The sequence below is a fragment of the Schistocerca nitens genome, chromosome 2, assembly GCF_023898315.1.
Source record: "Schistocerca nitens isolate TAMUIC-IGC-003100 chromosome 2, iqSchNite1.1, whole genome shotgun sequence".
Taxonomy (NCBI): Eukaryota; Metazoa; Arthropoda; class Insecta; order Orthoptera; family Acrididae; genus Schistocerca; species Schistocerca nitens.
This window is the reverse complement of record NC_064615.1, coordinates 136,910,880-136,936,181: the sequence shown is the minus strand read 5'-3', so window position 1 is coordinate 136,936,181 and position 25,302 is coordinate 136,910,880. Positions and strand designations below refer to the sequence as shown.

The 25,302-nt window shown below is 37.6% G+C and overlaps 1 protein-coding gene across 4 annotated transcripts in view; it reads left to right on the top strand.

The window, feature by feature from the left end:
- LOC126235828 (tetratricopeptide repeat protein 14 homolog) overlaps positions 1 to 23,255 on the top strand; it is an 82,765-nt gene extending 59,510 nt beyond the window's left edge. For 3 of the 4 annotated variants that reach the window (XM_049944677.1, XM_049944680.1, XM_049944681.1), the window contains 9 exons: positions 76 to 164; positions 275 to 343; positions 7,626 to 7,773; positions 10,662 to 10,741; positions 16,542 to 16,770; positions 16,998 to 17,096; positions 17,669 to 17,799; positions 19,257 to 19,386; positions 20,876 to 23,255. In XM_049944677.1, the coding sequence (XP_049800634.1) occupies positions 76 to 164; positions 275 to 343; positions 7,626 to 7,773; positions 10,662 to 10,741; positions 16,542 to 16,770; positions 16,998 to 17,096; positions 17,669 to 17,799; positions 19,257 to 19,386; positions 20,876 to 22,520 (2,620 nt within the window). In that variant the 3' untranslated portion in view covers positions 22,521 to 23,255. The remainder of the gene's footprint in view (positions 1 to 75; positions 165 to 274; positions 344 to 7,625; positions 7,774 to 10,661; positions 10,742 to 16,541; positions 16,771 to 16,997; positions 17,097 to 17,668; positions 17,800 to 19,256; positions 19,387 to 20,875) is intronic. The other variant, XM_049944679.1, reaches the window with a different exon arrangement.
- Positions 23,256 to 25,302: the final 2,047 nt, after the last annotated feature.

Sequence of the window (25,302 nt, the reverse complement as noted above, 5' to 3'; positions counted from 1 at the left end):
GTTTGTACTTACATTTGTAATTTGCATGAGAAACTTTGTGAGTAATAAATGACTAAATTATTATGTTGATTACAGTTCCAAAAAGAAAGAAGACAAGAGAGAGAAATCACTTTCACCGTTAAGCAAAAGAATGGCTCTCATGGATCCTAACAGTGAAGTTGAAGGTACGTTTTCAAGTCAAACATTTTGTTCTGGAGTGAAAGAAACATATCATTTTGATAAATTTCTGATCTTCAACATGAAGTCTATTAGTAAAGTTACGTAATTTTTTCAGGTCTTGGAGGTTTACTTGCGCAGAGGGTATCACATTACAATCCACCTGCTGTTCCATTTTCTTTTACTCGTAAGTATTTAAGACTGTGTGTGTGTGTGTGTGTGTGTGTGTGTGTTTGTGTGTGTGTGTGTGTGTGAAAGAGAGAGAGAGAGTCAGTAAGTCACACTTACACATACCTTTTTTTAATATGTAGGTGCATGTAAACGAAATTTTGTCATTGTGATATCTTTCAAGCAATTTCTTTCAGATTATTGCAGAATTCAAATGACTGGAAGCCCAATACAGTTAATGTCTGCCATTGGCCGCTGAAGTGTTGTCACATGGACTGCCACTTACAGGCGACACATGGCATATCACTTTATAAGTGCTGTTATGGGGCCTACATATGTTCAGTATTTATTGACAATGGTAGTTTGTCTTGTCTTTAAGATATTGAAGTTAACCTCGCACAATCAATAATATTGTCAGTTGGCAATGCGAGTTTACAAGGTTAAGATGTCAGGCACCCAAAAGAAAGCATGTGCCACAGTTACTTTAGCTGTAGCTGGTAAACATTTAAAAAGAGGAAGTAAGTCCGAGAATGGCTGAAAAAAGAAGTGATTGTTGGTATGCCGATTTACTGGCTAAAATTGTATTAGAAACGAAAGATGTCATAAACAATTTTCCTATGTGTCTTACATCTTAAGACAATTATTATTTTGATACAGTGAAAAATAGAGTAGGAATGGTGAGGCAGCACTGTCAATGAGAGATTTCATGTAACTGAGATTTCTGAAGACTGTTAGGCCTTTTTAAATTCTTGAAGTTTAATGTTGTAATATCAGCAAACACAATTACAAAAATGTTACTGAAACCCGTGAAGAAATTATATCTGTGCTGCAGTGATTTATTCTGGTAATTAACTTACGTTTTTATATATAAAATGGGTCAAGGCTGACAGGTAATTTGCATTCTTTGTATATACAAGGTGCTATCCAAAATTTTCGGGACGTGCTGCCATCTGTTAAAAACGTTTGGAGCAGTGGTCACTTTCACCCTCGAAGTAGTTCCCATCCGCATGTACACACCGGTCCCAGCACTTCTGCCACTGGTCAAACTTTTTCTGGAAGTCCTGTTCTTTGAGGATGTTTATTACGGCCAGCGATACTTCTTGAACCCTCTCTAGAATATCGAACCGATGGCCTTTCAATTTGTTTCAGTTTTGGGAATAGCGCGAAGTCGCAAGGTGCCAAATCTGGCGAGTATGGTGGGTGGGGTACAACCGCCATGTTTTTTTTTTTTTTTCTCCAAAAACGTCCTGGTGAGCAAGGACATGTGACAGGATGTGTTGTTGTGATGCAGCAGCCAGTTTCCTGCACGCCAAGGTTCGGGCTATCGGCGCCGCACGTTCTCACGGAGCCGTAGTAAAACGTCACAGTAGTACATGGAATTCACTGTTTGGTTGGGTGGGACAAATTCTTTGTGCGCTGTTCCCTTGGTATCAAAGAAAACGATGATCATGCTCTGTGCTTTTCTCTTCACCTGACTTTCTTTTTTGTGTCTTTGAGAACTAGTCAAACACATGGGTACAGCTCATGCTCTGTCCCCCAAACACTTGTTGAATCATTGCAAGGGTCTCCGCAGCACTTTTCCGAGATTCGCACAGATTTGATACACATGCGCAGTTCTGTTTGTGGATCCATCGTAAAATTGCCACACACCAAACACAGAGTATTATGAAAATCACTGTGGACACGCAACATGTCCTCCCAGCTGAATGCCACTCCGCACACTGACTCGTCAGATATGCAGCTCTCGCCAGCTAGCGGTGCAAAGATCTACTACTGTATAGTCCTGTTGAAACTGTTTTGTATTAAGACTGCTTGAATTGAATCTTAGACATGTTACACTCAAAGACCACTAAAAACCAAACCATCAGTGCTTGACTTCATTATTATTATTTTATCTTGAGGTGTGATGGGTTTTTTCGGGTCTTTAGGTTTGAGGAGAAAGTGAGATGCTCTTTGGCTAGCTGAATTGGTTACATAACCACAGCCTTGTCATGTGCAATGTATCCAAGAAAACTGAGGTCAACAACTTGGTGGCAAAACCATTGATCGTACTTGCTTTGTTCATGACGATTAAAGTTAGCCTGTATGAGCAAACTCCAAAAAGAAATGAGCACTAAATGCAAACTGTTTCTCACTCTGATTGGGTAGGTGAAACTATACTCAAATAGAAAGTAATGTCCCCTGCCCCCCCCCCCCCCCTCTCTCTCTCTCTCTCTCTCTCTCCCCCTCCCCCCCCCTCTCCCTCTCCCCCTCCCCCTCCCTTTCTCTCCCCCTCTCTCCCTTTCTCTCCCCCCTCCCCCCTCCATATTTTCATTGACTGCTAGCTGCAATCACCTGCATTATCTGAAATATGGTAGATACCAGTCCCTACAGTCACTGGAATTTTCTGAAGTGGATGAGCAGCTGCTGGAAGCAGTAAGAAGTTCTGTAACTGGATCTGACTTTCATTATTCCACACTTCATCAGTTACTCTCTTTGTATGCATCACAACCAACCTCTTGTCCAGTTTGGTGATGTTTTCCATGTCCTGAAGAGTCATTTCCTCACTTTGCTCACAGTAAACTCTTTTTCTTCGTGAGCAACATACCCTTTCCATTGCCCTCAAATCAGTTCAGTTGCTTATAAGTGGCAGTGATAAGATGGTAGTCTTATGACGCTATTGTACAACTATATTGAGGTGGTACAGAGACTTCCAAAGAGAAAATTTCACTCTGGAGGACGCTGAGGGAACAGGAAGGCCACGATCATCAGTCATGGAGGAAAAACGTTGATGCTGTGAGGAAAATGCTAGACGAAGACAAGGTGAATGACCTGTAAGCATATAAAGGATATCTTAGGGCTAAATGCACTAGCAGTTCTTTCAGCTCTGTATGATCATTTTAAAGTAAAGAAACTTTGCTGTTTCTGTGTGCCGCATAGATTGACAGAACAGCAGCCGTTGTGTGACTTGATGCTGGGAGATGTTAGAGAAGTTTTCTAAGTGACAGTCTCAGTATGCGATAGGTGATGAAACTTGGGTGTGCTATTATGACATGCTACGACACAAAACAAAGTTTGGGCCTTTGAAGAAGACATCACACCCATAGCTGTAAGAAAATTCTGACAAGTAAAGAAGAAATTGATAGTTGCTCCCCCCCCCCCCCCCCCCAAAAAAAATAATAATACATTGAGCAATGCCTACCCAAAGTTATCCAATCTTTGAAGAACCTGCAATCAAAGTCAAGAATGGTCACTAGGTTCCTCCATCACGATCGCTCACTGTCCCAAAGCATGCACTGAATATGTCCAGGGTACAGAACTGAAAGTTCTTGAGCACCCTCCTTGCAATCTAGACTTTGCTCCTTGTGGCTTTGCATTGTTGCCGCATGTGAAAACAAAGCTGAAAGGAGTGCGGTTTACAAATGATTAGGACCACCCAAGGGCTTGGAACAAGTGTGCCTCACTCCCTACAGAAACTTGGGAGAACTGGTTTAGGGGTTGGTTTCGGAGTATGGTGAGATGTATTCAGTGTGGAGGAAATTACTTTAAGAAAAATAAAGTAAATAAATCTGTATTGCAATACTTTCCTAGAACCTTTGTACTGACCGAATAATAATGCTGTTCTTCATCCAGTTAAGTAATTATTGAATAACGTACCAAACACAGAGAAGGTAGCTAACATGTTTTTTTCCTGAATAACAGCTCAAATATGGTTATGCAGTCTTAGTAAAAACACAGTTTGCACTTTGAATGTTACATGAATGAATGGACACTGTTGGAGTTGATTAGATTGTATACAGTTAATGATAATGTGACGACAGGTTACTGTCCTGAAGGAAGCTCTACATTAAGGTTCCAGATGCTTGGTGCTACTTATTTTCTCAAAATGTGTATTGTGCTTTGTTTACTCAATTTAAGAACTTAGTTTTTAGATGTAACTATTCATTGTTAATTGCCGTAAAAACTCACTATTGTCACTTCAAGTTTCACAATTAATTGTGAGCAACATATTTTCTGAAGAAACAATTTATTTTCCAGGTATTGTCAGATATTGAGGTAGTTGCTTGTAAATTTTGCTCATAAGCGTGATGGAAGTGCATTTTTTGTGAACATATGAAAGCCTTTAAATCTAAGTGCATAAGCTCTTCGATTATACACTTGTCTTTGACACCAAAATTTTTTATTGTGTAACTTCTCATGACAAGTTACACCATCATGAGATGTGTGTCATAAGACAGTAGTGTAAGACAGACTGGAGAAGTGTATACTACAGTAAAGTGGTAGGAGCAACAGCAGCAGCAAACATCGTATATCAAATTAAAGAAAATTAACACACTTTAAAAGGTGGTAGGAGGTAACACAAGGATATTTATTGGAATTACTAAGGATCAATGCGACATACAACCCAGTGGGCAGTATAGCTTGTAATACCCTAAACTGTCATAACTTTTACATTATAAATTAGCCAAGCCCAGGGGTGGCCAATGTGCAGGCTGTGTGCGCCCCTAAGATAGTATGAATGCGGCCCAAGAAGTGAACAGATCACACGCCAAGATAGAAAGAAAGAAAGAAAGAACCTTGCACTGCAAGCACTTAGAATCGAAAGTCAAACAGCTTTCGCAAAACCGTTCGAACTCCTTGACTTTAACCATGCTAGAAGTTAACCTATGGGGCTATTTGAAGACAAGTGTACTATAGCGGATGAGAATCATTACAACAGTTAACAGATCAAATTCAAAATGAAATTTCCGGAATTCCTGCAGCAATTATGAAAGATGTGTTCAAAAACTTGATGAAATGCCTCGAGTATTGCGTAGCTGCGAATGGATGTTATTTGTCTGACGTATATCATAAGTAAACCGAATAAATTTTGTATCTTATGTAAAATGTTCAGCTTTGTTTGGCAATTAGTTTGAATGTTGTTCAAATTTGAAATTGTTGGAACATTGTGAAACACCCTGTATATTAGTTGTTTACTAATTTTGTTACAATGTGGTCCAGGTAAGATGAAATGTTGGTCACCCATGCTTTAGATTCTACAAGCATCATTGATTGCTAGGCTGCATGCGGCAGTGGTCCTTTGTAATTCCAAAAAAAGTCCTTGTTCCCCTACTACCATCTTTTACATTAACTTCTGTAATTTGTGTACTAAGCAACAGTGCCGTTAATTAGTAGTTAAAATAAATGTGCCGTGTCTCAAGAAGGTCACATACTACATTCGAATTCGAACATTTTGAAATGTAACAGTTATGCCCTTCCATTTCAAAAGTACATTGCATGTGCGACCATTATGGTGGCATGATCGAGTTGAAATTAATGTAATTTGTGAGCGAGACTTTAGGTGTGATAGTCATATACATGTTGGCTGGTTTGCGTGGCTGTGTTGTGGGCAATTCAATTTTAAAACGAAAGTTGAAACCATGTCAGGTCGGATTACACGTAGTGACCAGCATTCGTACATCCGAATTGGATACCTACATGGAAAGAACCCAACGGAAATTTACAGTGCTTTGAGAGTGGTGTGTGGGAATAGTGTCATTGATTGTAGCACAATATACTGTGGTCTGCTTCTTTCCATGGAGGTCAGGTTATCACTGAGGACAACCCAACAAGTGTAAGGCCATTATTTGCAACAGACTACAGCTCTTAGATTATTTCGAGCGACGATTGCCAAAACGTGAGGAAGTTGCATATGAGGCCAGATTGTTTTTTTCACTTCAGTTAACAGAATCTTAAATCGAAAGTTAAAGGTGAGTGAAGTTTTTGCCAGATGGGTTCCACATGATGTGGGTGATAAGCAGAAAGCAGGTCGCGATTGCACTTGAAACCTGGATACGAGATTTTGAGCCAGAGATGAAGTCAGTCATCATAATGAAAAAGTTCAGTCTCCACACCTAAAAAAATTCCTCCACCAACAATCAAAGGTGAAACTGATTATGATCTTTGTGTATGACATGAATGGTGTTATACCTACAAACAGAATGCCTAAGCGAACTAAAAAAGTCTTTCTGAAAAATGTTTTGCGAGTGAAAATTCGTCAAAGAAGGCCTTACGTGATTGCAGCTGGTGTCCTCATTTAGCGTGATAATGCAAGACTGCGTATTGCCCTACCAGTGAAAGAAACCTCGACAAATGTGGATGGGAAATACTTCCCTGCCCACCATATAGTCCTGATATGAGCCCACCAGACTTTGATTTGTTTCCCTATTTGAAGAAAGAACAACTCCGTGGAAAATGTTTGGATACAACTGATGATGATGAAGCGACCCGAGTAATTAGATAGCTTGACAATGAGAGTGCCCTATCCAGAATACAGAAGTTGCCAAAATGTTGAGAAGCTGTCATAAGCAGAAATGGATGTTATATTGAAGGCCTGTAAAGGTATTTTGTAAAATAAATTATTTTTGTCAGTTCTGAGATGACACATGTTGCATATGCTAGATGTCATAGGTACTATGATAATGTCACTAATGCCACTTATTGGTAAAAATTGTTTACCATGTAACGTTTTGTATTGCCATATCCAGTTTTGGGCATTGACATTGTAATTGAATAAGTAGGAGTGACAAAAATACTGGGTGTCAATGCCATGAAGAAGTTAAATTGGATTTAATGTGATATATGCTTCTTAATTCGTAATTCTGTCTCGCCACAAATCTGATGACGGGATAACGCAAACACGGCATGAGGAGTCAGGTAAAAAAAATTTCGATTGACAAAACATGTATAATCATTAATGACAACATGGTCACAGATCCCATGGAAGGCTGCTAATCTAAAATGATGAAACATATTGTCATGAAAAATGTGAGATACATTTAAAAATATGAGATACATTTAAAAATATGAGATACATTTAAAAATATTATCATAGTGCAGTGACAACTTCGACTTATACAATGACACATTTTAACAGATACATTAGCCCCTCCAGCCATTCACCATTTGCATATATGTTATCATAGCAACAGTTATCCAGTGATCTTTTCTGTCCATGTCTATAAACTGTTATTTTTGCTCTTCAATGTTACAGTAATTTTGTTTGTCAAAATGTCTTTAAGCAGTAGTTGATCCTTTTCAGGTGCATAAAATGTTTCCCAAAACTGGCATGTGTTAATGACTAGATGCGTAGGTATTAGAAAACAATTTTTTCAGGATTTCTGGATGTAATTTTGTAGAGATAAGTCCAACAATTGTGTTGTTGGTTTGAACAGTTCTGTTCCTTTCGTTTCATAAACAAGCTTATCACGACGGTCTCAGCGTAATTTCTTAGCGTACAGATTTTCCCCGATAATCATTACTAAATGTAAATTATTCTACAGCATTTCAGGTTGTGCAAGATACCAGTATGCAAAAATCATATGAAAAAGATGATTATGAGCAGAGAGTTTGTAGATTTTTGGAACAGACTAAAGGAGACTCAGAATATGAAGAAAAGGTTCGAAAATTCTTGGAGGAATCTGCACGATGGTAAGTTGATGACTCGTCTTAATCTGTCTGTATGCCAGTTAGAAAATCATTAATGTTACTCTATATTGTATGGTTTTCTGTGGAAATTTGTCTTCTTTCTTTATGCTACAGAAGTGTTGTTCAAATCACAAGAGTAAGTAAATTAGAGAATTAATATTGAGGACAAGCAGCAGGGGTGGGGTGGGGCTTCAGGTGTGTGAAGTATTTTTTTTTAAAAAAGGGATTTTTGCAAGAAAATTGAATTACTGAATGTTAAAAAGGCAGTAGTCTTGTGTTTATTAGATTTTTATTTGTTTGCCTTTTCGGGTTCAACATGGGCAGCTGCATTGTTTAATGCTGAAAGGACCTTTGTCACCCACTTTCCAGAGGCTTAATGGCAGTTGACAAGTACAGGTTTCTGAGGTTGGCGATTTAAGAGAGCAGCAGTCTGGACAATGGCCCCTTCAACATGCAAGAGACTGGTGGTCATCCTACTAGGGGGGGAGAAAAAAAAAACAGTATTCTGTGGAAACACTGTAGCAGTCAAAATCTGCTCTGGAGAATTTTCAATTTCATGATTTTTTCCGAATCGCCTTCTGGTGGACTACTTTAGATAGCTAACCAATTGCATACAGTGATTAAATGATGCTGTTTCTTGAAGGCTTTTGATTTGTCTTGAAATGTCTCATACTTTAATTACCTTCTCATGTAATAAAAGTTTCGTTTTACGTGAACCTTTTTGGTTTGTCATAAAAAAAAACTTTGTGTTCCCATAATCCATTAGTAAAACTAAAGAAAATTGACTTGATTTCTTTGTGATGTGTTAAAAAGGATAGTAGTACTCAATCTTTAAAAATGTATCTATAATAGGGAACTTGAATTACAGTTATATATTCTTATTAAGTATCTCTCTGGCCACTAGTTCTACAGATATGTACCATACAATTGAACATTTTCCAATATTTTCAGAATGAGACAGTTTTATTCATTTTACTGAAAGTTGGCCTCAGTGGACTTCTGCCCTTTTAATATTCGTCGATTCAATTGTTTTCAATGTCACCTCACTTCTTAGTTAATATTTTGTAACTTAATCGGACTATCTTTCGCATGTGCTCTCTTTCATTGATTGCACTCCAAAGTGCTATTTCAATCGTCAGAATATGCATTTTTCCATATAAATTAATGCATCTGTCATAAAGTGAAACTAGGAAAAATTCATCTTAAATATTCATTGTGTCATTGACTTTTAAACACTGAAAATCGTGAAATCATCCATAAGTGCTAAAAGGAATCTGTTAAATTTTGTAACATGATAAATCAATCAAATCTAAAGGCCGTAAATTCAACGAAATGGCTAGGAATTACAATTACGAAAAAATTGTAATAGGCTTGTTTATAAATAATTTTCCTGCTACCAGTCACAATTTCTTCTATTCATATTTTACACGGCGTATTTCGGGGAATGATTCCCATTTTCAAGTATGTTTTCTCTTTCTACTGTGCCATTTTTACACAGTGTTTTCGATCTGTGAAGTTCGGCTTTGTTGTGTTGATTGTATTGCAACATATTTGCATCTTTTTATGTATTGCAGTAAAGTCAACAAAATGAAGCAGAACCTCACATATTGAAAACATTATTTAAAAATGGAATAGTACAAAGGGAAAACACACTTGAAAATGGAAATCATTTCCCAAAATGTGTCGTGTAAAACTTGAATAGAAGAAAATCGTGAATAGAAGAAAATCGTGATTGGTAGCGGAAAAGTTATTTATAAACAAATCCATTGTTTTCAGTCTTTGAAGAAGAAGAAGAAGAAGAAGAAGAAGAAGAAGAAGAAAGTTTATAAGGGACTAATCAACTTGCAAGAGTTGTGAGGAAGGCGAACCAAATGCTGTATTTTATTGGCACAACACTGGGAAGAAACAACAGATCTAAAGAGGATTGCCTACAGTACATTTACCTGTCCTATTTTAGAGTACTGGTGTGCAAAGTGGGATCCTTGCCAGATGCGATTAAGGGAGTACATTGAGAAAGTTCAAAGAAGGGCAGCACATTTAGTATTCTAGAGAAATAGGGGGGAGAGTGTGGCAGGATCTTCTCATGAAATTTGTCAACAACTTTTTCCTCCAAATGTTAAAATATTTTATTGAGGCTGAGGAGCTACATAGGGAGAAATGATCATCACAAGAAAATAATGGAAATAAAGAGCTCACACAAAAAGATAAAGATTTTTTTTTCACATGCTCTTTGAGAGTGTAATAAATAGAGAATTGTTTTGAAGGTGGTTTGATGAACCTTCTGCCAGGCACTTCTGTGTGATTTGCTGAGTAGTCCGGTGTAGAACATGTAATTCAGATAATATAGTTATGGAATAAGTTAAGTCTTGAAGTTTTGCAAAAAAGTTGATTTCTCAGTTGTTTCCCATGAAGTTCAAAGTTAAGAAAAGAATTTTTGTCAATTGTTAGAGTGTAAGATTGTTTCAGCTCTATTTCATCAAAGAAACTTCAACACGTATTGTACTGTAACATTTAAAACATGTTTGTCCACAAATGAATCACAAGTATCCTGCCAGTTAGTACAGGCAAGCAATTGAGTTCATATACAGGGTTGTGAGAACTAATTTACTATTTCATAATTTCACATTCACAAGTTGTTATTAATTTGTATTGTGAAGATCAGAATTTCAAACCTCTTCATATAGTGTAACTATGACTAAAAGTTTATTACAAGAGTTACATGAAAATATGATTATACGTTTCATTTTTGCTTATCATATTATTTATCTTCATGAAATAAAGCAGCTGAAAAATGTAATGCATTTTCTTTCCCTTTGTTCTACTTGATTTTTATAAATTTATGTATCAGTTGCAAGGTAGTTGCTTATATTCATGATGACTGTTTGTTTAAGGAAAAAGGAAAGGAAAGCTCAGGAGGAAAAATCAAAGAAGAAGAAAAAGAAGGAAAAGAAGTCCCGTGATAAGGAGAAGAGTAAGTACTAGAGCTGTTGTTTTATTTTCTTAAACTAACACTTAATTATATAGAAAGTGTGTTCTCTCATGTGACAAGAATTCCTCGTAAACATGTCAGAGCAATGAAAATGTTTCAGAAGTTCGATAAAAGTTAGTGTGTATGTAAATATGAAACATAAGAGCAGCATAATCTGAGTCCAAAAGCTTATAGTATTGCCCTCCCCCACTGCACTGCAGACATATTGTTGATGCAATTTTTGATTTCCTGTCCAGTTAATCCCAGAGTGTGTGGCACTGGACATAGAGCCATAGATCGTGTGGTCAATGCCATGCTGAGATGATCACCTGTGAACATGGATCATTGTCTAGTGTGCATAGTGTTCCCTGCAGTCGTTGCAGACCTGTTGGACGACAACCTGTTATCATGCGCTGCAGTTGCTTGTACCACAGTTGCAGTTGCATTGTGTGTGCTTTTGGAAGAGAGGCAGTGGAAAGAAAAGGAAACATACATACAAGGGAACCTCCCCATCGCACCCCCCTCAGATTTAGTTATAAGTTGGCACAGCCTTGAAAAACTGAATACAGATCAATCGAGAAAACAGGAAGAAGTTGTGTGGAACTATGAAAAAAATAAGCAAAATATACAAACTGAGTAGTCCATGCGCAAGATATCCAACATCAACGGTACTGTGAGCTCAGGAGCGCCGTGGTTAGCGTGAGCAGCGGTGGAACAATAGGTCCTTGGTTCAAGTCTTCCCTCGAGTAATAAGTTTAATTTTTTGTTTTCAGACAATTATTATCTGTCCGTCCGAATGCGAGGTAACTGCGCCGTAATATGGGGACGCTACACCTAAACGGAAAAATTTGAAAACGTTAAAAACATATGTTTTGACAGAGCACAGGGAAAATTGTGCGACTGTGAAACTGTTGCATTCATTTGTTGCAGTTTATGTGACAAACTGTTATGTTTTCATCACTTTTTTGGGAGTGATTATCGCATTCACAAGAAAACTTAAATCTGATAAGGTAGAAGAATCTTTTTACCCATTCGCCAAGTGTAAAAGTTAGGTGGGTCGACAACATATTCCTGTCATGTGATGCACATGCCGTCACCAGTGTCGTATAGAATATATCAGACGTGTTTTCCTGTGGAAGAAACAGTTGACCTATGACCTTGCGATCAAATGTTTTCGGTTCCCATTGGAGAGGCACTTCCTTTAGTCTACTAATCACACGGTTTTGCGGTGCGGTCGCAAAACACAGACACTAAACTTATTACAGTGAACAGAGACGTCAATGAACGAACGGACAGATCATAACTTTGCGAAAATAAAAAAAGTAAACTTTTACTCGAGGGAACACTTGAGCCAAGGACCTCTTATTTCGCAGCTGCTCATGCTAACCACGAGACCATGGTGCTCCTAAGTCATACTCTCCTTGACGTTGCCTATCTTGCGCATGGACTACTCAGTTTGTATATTTTGCTTATTTTTTTCATAGTTCCACACAACTTCTTCCTGCTTTCTCGATTGATCTGTGTTCAGTTTTTCAAGGCCTATCCACTGTGCCAACTTATAACTAAATCTGAGGGGGATGCGATCGGGAGGTTCCCTTGTTAGGTGAAGCCTTGGGTTTTATGGCAAGTTAATAAGTGTTCCGAAAAATATATTAGTAGAGCTGCAATTGGTGGACGTCAAGTCTTTTATGAATTACTTACAAATGGCTTAGAGTGCATTTCAGTAGTTTCTTAGTAAAGTGGCTTCTCATATTACAGAATAGAATACTCAGTTGACAAATGCTGTATGTGCAGAAGACAGGCTCACTATAATAATATGATTTCTTGATACATGAGAGAGCTACTCTAGCTTACAATACAGCACTCTAATTAAACACATTTCACATTAACCAAAATAATTCCAGAAATATGTGAAGCGATTTCTAAATCAATAGAGGAGGAATATCTTAAGCTAGATAAATGTTTTGTACACTGTATGGGCAATAAGAACTATTTTATTTTTTAATAATTTAATTAATAGAATTAGTCTTACAACAACTGTAAAATTGATAAAAATTGCAAAACAGATGAAGTACTTTTTAAATCGTGGCATCCAGAGTTCAAAAGTAGACTTAAGTAGAATTGAAAGCTAAGAAAAATAAATTTCTTTTAGAGATGTCCATCTCCTCTATAACGGCTTGCTGAAAGGCTGCCTGGATGTTTCCGGATATAGAGGTGGATGGCTGTAGCTGCGATTGTGGATATGAAGTCGCCTAGGGTGTGACCCACCTGCCCATCATCACAAGATTAATAGCATGCATTGTGCCTCTTGCCAACCTCCCACTCCATTTGAAGCAAGGATATTAAAAAAGAGTTGAAGGAACACGCCAACTTAACTTCTCAACCATTTTTATAAACACACTACAGAAGTCTATCTATGTCAGTGCTCCAAGTGGTTACATTTCATATTGCAGTTACATTTCATATTGCAGTGAACGGAAGGCAAACAACTTTTGTGATCAAATCTACGACAAAGCCTAGATTCGATCATATTTCTTTGGCGAAAGGCGAGATTTGGCAAAGTTCCGTATTACACTATCAAATATCTTGGACATAAATATTTGACGTAACAATGTTGACAAAGAATATGGTAGTGTAATACTGACCTAAGCTCATGTTTTGACATCTCATTTATTGAAACAGGTTATAGCATTGTAAATAATAATGTGAGTGTTATTGAAGTTCTCCAGTATTAGCTCATCCACAGCAGAAACAGGAACACTGAAAGTGGGAGACACAATAAACAGTATGGGAATGACTTGGACTGTTAGATCAAAAGGAAGATAATCTTAGGAAAGGACCTTTAAGAGTAACAAACTTTGAAGAAGAATGTATTGCACTGCATTGTCCATTTCAGTATAAAATGTTACGTGAATCCTGCACACCCTCCTCCAAAATGCCAAGTTGTTGTTAGACAGCCACTATCAGCTTTGAAAATGTTAAATTACTGCAGTGTGAAATAAGAGCTGTTTCTGTAGAATTTCTTTAGTTGCAAGGCTGTTCATTCCCTTTGTAGCACGTGTAAAAAATCTCACAAAGTGGCGGCAGGAGGAAATGCATGTAAAAATATGGAAATATACAAGATTTTGGAGCCAATGGTTTCTTATAGCAGCAGGATTGAAGTAAAAGGAAGAGAGATGAAGGAAAAGAACTGGTGAGGTTTAGGAAATGGGGAGAGTTAAAGAAAAGTTGCCTAGAATCTTACTGTGTTGGATGAGAAGGAAAGACCATTCGTGCCTGCCCTCTACAAGAGTAGAAAATGTCATGCACCAACAGTAGGCACTCCCTCTCATTCCGTACACTAAGTCTCCCCTGGCCTGAGGTTCAGGGCATCTTTTCCTTAACTCTCCCTGTTTCCTAAATTACACCAGTCCTATCACTCCGAGCCGGCCGCGGTGGCCGTGCGGTTCTAGGCGCTGCAGTTGCAACTGAACTCGGGCTCGTTTACTACCTATTTTTTTCACGTGGCTCATCTGTAAAGGGGGTTGGTAGTAAACGGTTGCATTTGCGCCCCTAATATTGAGTCTGATATTGGCTGGCTTTTGAAGAGCAGTGAATTGAACTATACACGTTCAGATTGAAACTTATTTATTCAAAAGAAACACTTTAACGTTGTGGCCATGCATTTTTAAGTTCACAAATAATAATCGGTGCAATTCGTACACTGTTTGTCTCACACACTTTCACTTTGTTCCTTCGCATACCCTGCCATCCATGCTTGCACTCGCGGCACTTTGCCGCTCCCAACTCACCACCACAACGGCCAACGACAAAAGACCCCGATTTTCCCGCTCACATCCACAGTCCTGAGTCGGGTCACATGACACCACAGTAGTCAAAATAATTGCTAAACATGGCCACAATTCGTTTACAATATTTTATAATATTTAAATACTTAAATCTAAATACATTATATAATTTTACAAATTATCACCACACTTTTATAATTCGTTGCAATTAAAAGAAAACCAAAACACTATCCAACGGAACTACAACGTCCATCACAACACAAACAAGTATTTTCCGGTCTATTTTGCCCAGCATATTATCTCTGCTGACATGCTTTAAATTTTAAATTACTTGAAAGAGTTCCATATTATCCCCTGTTACCTTACACAGTCCGGAACCGCGGGACTGCTACGGTCGCAGGTTCGAATCCTGCCTCGGGCATGGATGTGTGTGATGTCCTTAGGTTAGTTAGGTTTTAGTAGTTCTAAGTTCTAGGGGACTGATGACCTAAGATGTTAAGTCCCATAGTGCTCAGAGCCATTTGAACCATTTTCCTTTCACTCCATCCCTCTTCCTTCCCTTCAACAGTTCTGCCAGGAGGAGTAAGAGCAACTAACACAGAAAGGTTGCACATTTCCATATATTTTGTGATCCTTCTGATGCACTTCATAACTAGATTTTTTATCTATACTAAATACATTTTCAATCATTGATCAATTTTTTGTTGCCTAAGCATGTTGAGTTAGCCAATGCTGAAGAGATACAGTTCAAGGGTCATATTTCACAGTTATTTGTTTTGTGTGTGTTCATGTTCCGTACTTTGGTATATATTGAATTTTTTGTATTTTAGTTTACTTAATAATGTTCTAAATCTTACGTTACTGATATCAATTTGTACTTAAAATTACGTTCTATGGCTGGTGTCTACTGTTGTGTGGAAGATAAGGTCTCAGCTTTTGTGCACATTGACCCAGAGATGTACTCTCATCATAGGAGAACTGAATATTTTGATGCTGTCAGTAAAGCCGCATTTACACTTGAATTCAAAACTTTTTCTTTGCAAACCCCCCCCCCCCCCCCCCCACACACACACACACTGTGTCAGCTGTTTGTGTCCGCATCACTGAAGCTGGTGGCAAACATTTCACATTGTACATTAAATCGTGTGCTATGCTATGTCCATTGAAAATATAGTCAGACTGAGATAAAGGTGTAGTAGTCATTTGTGGACTAAAAAGAAACTGCAGAAGGTGTGGTGGGAGTGACATGCTGCAAGATCTGAATTTGTCAGACAGTGTTGTTAGAAATATTTACATTACTTTAGAGTGTATAGCCTTACCAAATCATGTTCATTATCAACATTTAACGTCTCTTCTACAGTAATGTTGCAGTCAGTTCTAAGGAACATGTCGGGGAATCTGCAGTTGATCTCCCTTTTGTTAATGATATCTCAGTTCTCTTCTATAAATTTGTTTCCACCTCAAAGACAAAGTTCTACAATTTCTCTCTCTTGTTTTAGCAAAGAACTCGGTTCCTTTCCTGCGTCACTGCTACTTGTGTAACTTGGAGTTCCTGTGATTTGCACTTTGCTCTTTCCAGATTAACCTCTCTGCCTCGGTGTCATAAATCTGAATATCTATTGTCTTGTGCATTCCACTTCTGGGCAACACATTGATAATAATACTCCATTGTGCGAAGTACACCACAACATAGGCAGCAGGACAGACAAAAATGCTTCCTGCAATCTGTATCAACACAGACATGGCGGTAGTTTTACTATGTTGTAACATGTTGCAAACCTTAATCGTCTGGTGCTAGCTCCAGACGATGTTGTGACCAATCTATTAAACCTGTTTCAAACATGGTGCAAACTCTGCTTAAAATACAGATCCTAAATTGTTCTGCAGAATCAGATAATTATGTGTACTTATTGTCCATCTTGATGATACATACTATGTGTCACAAAAAATTTCTTTCCATTTTGCGTGTAGAAATAATTCTAAAGAATATGTTTGCTCATAATTGGTTATTTCAGATAAGAAGAAGAAGAGGGAACGTGAAGAGCATGAGAAGAAGAAGAAACATAGGAGCAAACGCTCCGATAAATTTGACATAAAAGATTTCGAAGAACAGATGGAGTCAAAGAAGTTCAGAGATGCTATTAGGAAGGAGCTCAATGTTAAGGACGAAACACGAAAACGAAAAAGTATAGATGATGAAGAAGAATTCCTGTATGGGTCAGGAAGTGACAAAAAGGACTTGAGGTTTGTTTACTTTTTAAATTTTTTGTTTCTTGTGGTATTCAGGGGGCTATACTATTGCTCACAGTTGCCTTATAAAGTTCTTGATATATATTACAACCTAACTAGATGATTCTTTATCACTACAAAAAAGGTGAGCATGAAAGTAGTAAAATAGTGATGGATTGTCAGCTGTCACGTTTAAATTAAGGAATGAGTTTTTGTGAGGAAAAATTGTCTTGTTTTTGCAGATTGCTTGGACTTGAAAACCTTCCTGATCTTGAAGACTTGGAATCAAAGTTAAGTGCTTATTATGCCAAGGTGGAGAAGGATACTGGGTTATCAAAAAGGTGAGAGAAAAAATACTATAAACTTCTGTATTTTTAAGTTTTAAAGTTCAGTAGTGTGAGGTTATTGTAGACGTTTTAATTTTGATCATTTCCGAATGTATTTAGATAGTGAAGATGCTGCACTGGTCATTCTGACATTTAATTTTGCCTTATGGCCCAGCAAATTTTTATGGTAGTAGCTATTAAATATTACATGTGTTTGTAGAGTTTTAGGTATTAGGTGTGGAACTATCTACAATGGTTTCTGAGTTGAAAGAGTTTATTGTTGCAGTTAATAAAAACATGGAAACAAATTAGCATATTTTATTGAAACTATGTATTCATAAATGTAGGCGCTATTTCACAGAAACTTGGTTGTTGCATATTTGATGAAGTGAAATCCTGTTCTGGAGGAAATGTTAAAAATTTATGTTCCTTCTATGCTGTATGCTGTTCTCATCACATGTTCAGTTTATACATCTGTGTGAATGTTGAAAAGTAGAGTCTAAATAAATGTGACAAGTGCACTTCTGATGCAAATGTGGCCCTACTTCTTTCATATATTTTAAGTCTTTATGTTCTTATTTCTGCAGGAGTGAGGAGAAAGGTGAGAAAGAAAAGAAGAGGCACTCCTCAAGCCCGGGGAAAAATAAACATGCATCACCAAAAGTTGTTTTTGTTCACAATGAAGAGGCAAAAGTAGAAGAAACATTAAGAGCAAGAGGTAAGACTTGATGTACATGTGTGAAATGTGTGTTCCTTGGTAATAAGAAGAAACGGTTTTAATTATGTTGGCATCAGTAATATTAGAATACAAAATTTCGCAACATCACTTGTAGGAGGACTGTTGTTGGTGTTACAAAGATAGGCCTCAGTTATTTTATACACTGTAATTCTCAAAGCACAGAATTAAAAAGGAAAAGGTAAATGATATGAAGAGATGTGTTGATTCATAGATGTTGGAGGATAGGGGTTGATAAACTTATTATGTAAAACCCACTGTCAGTTTCTGTGAAAAGATATAACTGGCTACATAGCTGTACATTCTCTTGTTTGCTGCTGTATTAAAGTCTGTGCTACATTCCTGAAACTATAATTTGGTCAACAGTACATTACTTCCTTACTTCATACATAAATATGCTATAAACTGTTACAGGCATTTAATTTCGAACGCTTGTTTGTTGTCTGCCTGGATTGGAATACAAACTGAGAACTAAAAACAAAAATTCTCAAGAAACAATACAGCGCAGATCTTTATTTACAATTGGCTGGTGTCAAGTTACATGCTGCAATCGAGAACCAATCAAAAAGTTTCCATTTCAGGGCAATGCTGCAGCGTACATGCTTTACCGGTATACAAGCACCAACATGTGAGCAATGAATTAGTGTGGCATTTGTGTCTTTTCAGTGTGTGTGTGTGTGTGTGTGTGTGTGTGTGTGTGTGTGTGTGTGTACGCGCGTGCAGAAAATGTGGAAACATGAACTATGGTGTCATTACCAAATGAGTTCAGACAGGACCAATGTGCTGTTATTTTATTGGCTGTGAATGACTAACACCAATGGGCGTGTTTTGGAGAAAGAAGAATGTGTTTGGGGCAGCATGTCTGCCAAAAACAACCTTGGTGGAAGATGCGCCAAGGGGTGCGCTCCTTCATGATAAATTCAGGTCCCATATTGCAAGTGTAATGCAGAAGTTAACTGCAACTGAAGTTGGATACACTTCAGCAGTCACCCTAAGGTCCCAATCTCTCCCTATGTGATTATCACTCCTTGATCCGTTAAAAAGGCCTTGAAGGGTTGACTATTCCTGTTGGATACTTACGTGCAGCAGGCAGTTACGGACTCCTTCGTGCAGCAGGACAGGGTGTTCTACCAAACAGGTATCTTCAACACTGTGGATGATTGCCTCTGTGCTCATCGAGATATTGCTTCATTGATGTACCAGTTCTGGACTGTACAGTTTTTGAATGGAAACTTTTTGATTGCCCCCATATATGTTGCTTCAGAAGACTTTCATACTTCTGTTAGGATAACCTCATTCCCTCATTGTAATGTTTTTGTTTGACCACAACATTCTGATATGTATTCATTCTTTCTTAATTCTTTCACTATGAAATTATGATATATCAATTTTATCAGTAGTGATCATATTTGTGTACCAAATAATTCTTTTTGCTGCAGAAAAGAAAAAGATGGATATGTTTGCAGACTCACCTTCACCACCAGCAAATTCAAAGGAGAAAGCAACACCAGAGTCCGCTACAGTCATGCCTTCGAAATGGAAGATACAGATTGGCTCAACAAACACTAGGTATGTGGCCATACGTACATGCATCATCAAAATTAATTATTGTGTGTTTTAAATACTCAGTAATAATATTGAAGACCTCATTGTAGCAACTTCTTCCTTGGAATTAATTGTGTCCTTGGCTGACCAGCAGTAACTTAATCGTGATGGTACATGTGATCCCATCATTGCTCCAGCAGACCATTTGGCTTCTTAGTTCAAACAAGCAGTAGTAAATTTATTTTCCTATTCTTGACAAAAATCTCAAGTACTTCCATCTTAATCACAAATGGCGTTAAAAATCCAACTTAAAAGAAGACACTGTTGCAATTTCTATGGATAGATGCGTGGTAGTGTTGATAGCTTCCCATTAAGAACTACAACTGGGAAAATTTTAACACAAAAGACACCTGATTTGCAGTTTTCGTGATGTCCCTGGGATATCTCATATAATACATAACGATCATTTTCACACACTTTATTATCTACTCGACATTGAATTCTTACAAACCTTCTAATAGTGTAAAGAATGGTTGTTTCAGGAAACTACACTACTTGTTGATTGACAAAATCGGTGAAACGTTGTGATATGTAGGCCCTATGCTGATAAAAAGTTCCTACGTGGTGAGATCTAGCGACACGAGTTGCTAAACTGATGTCATATACATTGGCTAATATTGACTGCCTTTGTTCGCTGCTAACCTTAGCTGGGACATAATACATCTATGTCCACATCTGTTCTTCGCAAGCTACCAAATGTGTGACAGGTTACCAGGTGTACCAGAGTAATGTTCCCCAATTCCATATATTACATGCAAGCTTAAAGATAAGATTGTTGTGAAAGCTCTGTATACATTTTTTATGTTCTCTAATTTTTATAATTCTCACATGATATGTGTTGTGGCAGAAATGACAGGTTTCTAGTTCATGATTTGCTTGAGCTGTATCTCTGTTCCTATTTAAGAGCTAAATTTTGTGCATTGGCATTGTTGTGTTCTGACTTATGGGTTCTGATATGTCTACTCAAATTGCAACACTGTGCAAAGCTTCATAATATTATCTGCCGGATTTATTATCATGGCATCAAACTGCATCATTTTCCCAACAACTATCCTGTAGAGCTGTGCTATAATGAAATGAACCTTGTTTGTGATGGATGTGACTATTTCCTTATTCCTTTTTCCAGTTGTGGATAGTGTTTGTAGTACAGTGGAATAAGGGAGTTTTCACATCTCATTAGTCTTTTTGGCTTGTGTGAAATACTATGTAGAAATTAAACTGGAACTGCATTTGTGAAATTTCTTCAAAGTTTTAATTCCTACTTTTAATAGAAGTTACAATCAACAGCTTGTCCACACTTTAGTACATTCATGTGAGAGTTGCTGCAATTAATAATGTGTTAAAATCATATGTATATGCTTTGTTGGTCAGTATGTTCAATTTACTGAATTTAATAAATGCTGTTCATTTTATAAGAACTGCAAGAATTTTTATGTTGTATTTTGTTTTACAGAATTAAGAAAAAGGACAAATCTCAAATTGAAAAGGAACCATGGGATGAAATTGAAGAGAAGAGGTTCATTTTCTTAAAAGATAATGATAAAGAAGGTAGTGAAGATGAAGCTGAGGTGCGCAAGAAGAAACAACCGGAAGAAAAGTTTAGTGCCAGGAAATCCAGAGAAACAGCTGAAAAGATTGTACAAGAAAAACCTAAAAAAGAAAGTTCAGAGGAAGCAAGAGAAGATTCTATTACTAAAACGCAACAGTTTATGGATAAGTTTCAGAGTGGTTTTAGAATAAACTCATCTCGTTCCTCAGAAAAAAAATCAGATGAGCTCCCTCCCCTGCCACCTGGTATGCCCCCAAAGACATCATTCACCATATCAGGTAGAGGCAAGACAACACCAGTGTTAGCAAACTCCAGTTCACAAGCCAAAGGCCCAAGGACTGATAGTGATACCGATTCCAATGCTTCTGAGAAACGAAAGAAAAAGAAACCACAACAGCAACAACCACAGCAACAGCAGCCTACTCCTACATCACAACAGACACCAACTGCAGCTTCATCTAGTGCAGGTCCTGGTAGAAGGCTTTCATCGGGTGAATCATCACGTAGCAGGTCTCGCTCTCGAACAAAGTACAGTCGTGCTTCTAGCAGTAATAGCTCACGGTCTCGCTCTCGTTCATATCCAAAGAATAGGAACAGGTCTAAATCTGCTTCCTATGATGGTAGACGATCACGCTCAGCATCATATGCTAGGTATGGTAGCCGTTCAAGGTCCCGATCTTATTATCGTAGTTCAGCATCACGTTCAAGATCTCGTTCGTACCGTAGCCGCAGTCGATCATACGATCGCTATTCACGTAGCCGATCTCGGTCTGAGGATTACAGGAGGCGTAGCAGAAGTGAATCTGATGACCGTCGCAGGAGGCACGATTACCATATGAATAAATTTCAGGGTCGATATCCACGTAATCGTGGCACATATTACAGGCCTCGTTTCCAGAGCAATTATAAGAATGCACGTGGTGGAAGTAATTTTGCTAATCGTGGGAACAGGAATTTCCATCAAAAGTATGGACCCGGTCGAGGAAACAGGCCATTTAACAATCGAGGGAGAGGGAGAGGAAGGCCTAGGTTTTTTCACTATAAACCTAGTTCTGGTTACAGAGACTACCATAGCAGACGTTATGAGGGAAGACCTCGATCCAGAAGTAGTGATGGTAGGAGGAGCTACAGCCGTGAAGATGATGATCCTATGAAGAAGGTTGATGCAGCGAAAGAAAAGATAAATAAGTATATTGCAGAGGAAAATAAGAAAGATGATGCACAAGCAGCTTCCAGTAAATCTAGGGATGAACCATTAAGTGAAGGGGAAGCTGTTGATGATGATGATTATGGGTTGCCACCATTACCTCCAGGTGGCCCACCATCAAGAGAATCAAGTTATGTTGACCGTAAATCTTACGAAGGTAAATGGGCTGAGAAAGACTCTGAAGAGAAGAGTTCAAGAAATAGGGGATCAGAGGGCCCAAGATTACCACCAGAAAATAGCATTGAGGAAATGGACAAGTTTCTGAATAAAGTTAAAGGTCAGAAAAAAGATGACTCAAAGGAAAGAAGTAAATCATTTGGAAAATCGAGCAGTAACTGGTGATCTTCATCAGAATTGTGACTGTAAAATATTCCTTTGCCTTAACTTTCCATGTTATATTTGTGTGTGAGAAATTGTGTACATCTCAGTAAAAGTAATTGTAGTGTTGTGTGCATAGTGAACTGAATTATTTTTGTTCTGTCACTATTTTGACTTGTGCACTATTATCATGACACTGCTGATACACATTGTAAATATTTTGTGATCTTACGTTATTTAATATAACCTTCCAGTTCGTTGTGTGAGGTATGTATTGTTCCCTTCATTTATTTGAAAGCACAGCAGATGGGCAGAAGTATGATTTATGTAAAAGTGAGTCTCCAATTATAATTGATAGAACATTCCAACTTTTAAGAATAGTGCCTGTAAGACTGCTGAAACTGTGTGTAGCTTTTAAGCATTTCAGTAGTTGAATAGTAATTTCTTTGAATGTAATCAGTTTATTACTGCATAGTTTTATCAAAAACAGAAATGTGATGTTCTTGCAATACTAAATATTTCAGTTCATTACGAGGAAAATCAGGCTGTCATTCAGGCTGTACAAATATCATAACACCTCATTTGAACTTCATTTAGGATATTTGACACTTGACAGAAATGTGAGATACGAACTTCATTTTAAAATTTTGTAAATTGTCATCTTACTGTCTTGGATACAGTAATAAATTGTATCAAAATACATTGTATTTCATTCTTTGTATTTATTACAGCTAAACAAATAAATGAATGAACCTGGCATTTTGTTGTAAATTCTGAGCTAATTTGATTAAGCATTTTTTTATTCTATACAAACTATAAAGTGTTGTGCAGAATTGAAAGTATTGTGGTAACGAACTATTTTCAGTTGCAGTACTTGATACATGCTAAGGTGCAATTTTAAATTGCAGTTTGGTGACATTACTTGCAAAATATGGAAGTATTTTCACTGGATGAACAAAGGAAACAAAAATGCAAATGACACTGAAACTAGTGCCATTTAATGACAGTATATTACTGTGTTACAACACATCAGTGATGAGTTTGCACACATGCATATGCTTCGAAATAGTCACAAAGACCTTAAATTCTGTATTTAATAGGCTCATTAGGTGGTCATCTGTAGGTCCCCATGAGAGCATAATAAACTGCTAACAGCTGTTAGATTTATTCAGGCGAGTTTTGCTGCATTAAAGCAGCATCTTCAGGTGGTTCTACATAGAAAGGGACATCTTTGCAATCTATATACTTTTTTAAAAATTAAAGTCAGTCAGTAAAAATAAACTCAAATAAAAAGTACTTGCAGTAATGTCACATAGATTAACACACAGATGCCCCTGAAGTTCATAGTCACAGAATCCAGTGCCATGAACTAATAACTGGCAGAACATGGGGGCGAGTAGTGCAGGGAATGTCACAGAGGCAAAAAGCACAGTAGTACCATTGGAAATACGATTAAAATGTAATACAAGATGTCTACAGGTCATGAAAATGAACAGGTGGTCATGAAAGTGATATAAAGACGGTGTATATGACCTGGGAAAAACCCGAGAATTTTTTCATCTGGGAAAAACCCGGGAAATTTTTAGAGTTCTGAGAATCTTTCATTGTTTTAGTTTTCAGTTAAATTTTTGTAACTTTGACTGGTAAGAACCAATACTCGGACAAAGGATATTACTGTATCTCGCTATGGCAGAATAATACTGCAGCAATACAACATGAACGACGGGGAAAATAAAACTAAGTTGCAAAGGATATGCGCCATATACAACAAAACACAGTGCTTATACAAGAGCAAAATGTATCAAAGGGTTCAGGAAGACTACGCAATGCTTCATAACTAGTGTTCTGATTGATATGCGCTTAAAACCCACAAAATGTGCGGCAAAACTCCTTGAAACATGCAGTTAAAATATGCTCTTACTGCCAGTATATGCCTTTAAATGTGCAGCTAAAATTCTTTAATTATGCATTTCTCTGTCTTCAATATATTCATCTTACTTGGGAAAATTAATTAATTAACCATCAAATATTTTCAATAATGGCTATAATTCAAGGAATAAAATGGAATATAACGTAAATTCTAAAAGTTATAGTTTGTTTGAACTACCAACATTTTTTCCATATTCTCTACATGAAAATTTTTCCTGTGGTCAGATAATAGCATTTTCAGTCTTGAAAATGATTGTTCAACATCACATTACACTACAGGTAAAAATTTAAGAGCAGCGACAGCAGGCAATGTGAAATCATCTAGATTCTCGGAGCGTTTCTCTCCTTCCAGTAACTGAGCGATATTCTGAATCGTAGGCCAATCAGGATGTCTATGAAGAACTGCATCCAACTTTCTTCTAAGTCACTCACCAATCCGACCTTGCCAACTCTTGCTCTGTGTCCTGAGTCCTTCGACAAGAGGCACTGCCTTCGTAACTTCCATGTTACGAGTCTCAGGTTTCTCAATTATGTCTGGAAGGCCACCCAAGTGCGCTCGGATGAAAGATAGGCTGTGTAACACGTTGGAATTCTTCAGGGTGTTCTTGGCTTTTAATATGGTTAAATTTTCACAATCTTCAAAGTGCTTTAGGACCTGGAACAAGAAAGTAATCTAGTGAATGTCAGTTTCAAGCTAAAAACTGCTGTAAAGAGAAATAACCTTAATATTGGAATTCTATGCTATGTTTTCTTTGCTTATTCAGTTTATCTGGAACTACACACACATCCATACCTTTTCAACTTTTCTGTGGTTGTGTGCATGATAGTTTGCAGCTGAAATCCATTTTCCCCACCTCGTCAAGACTGGTTCAGGTGG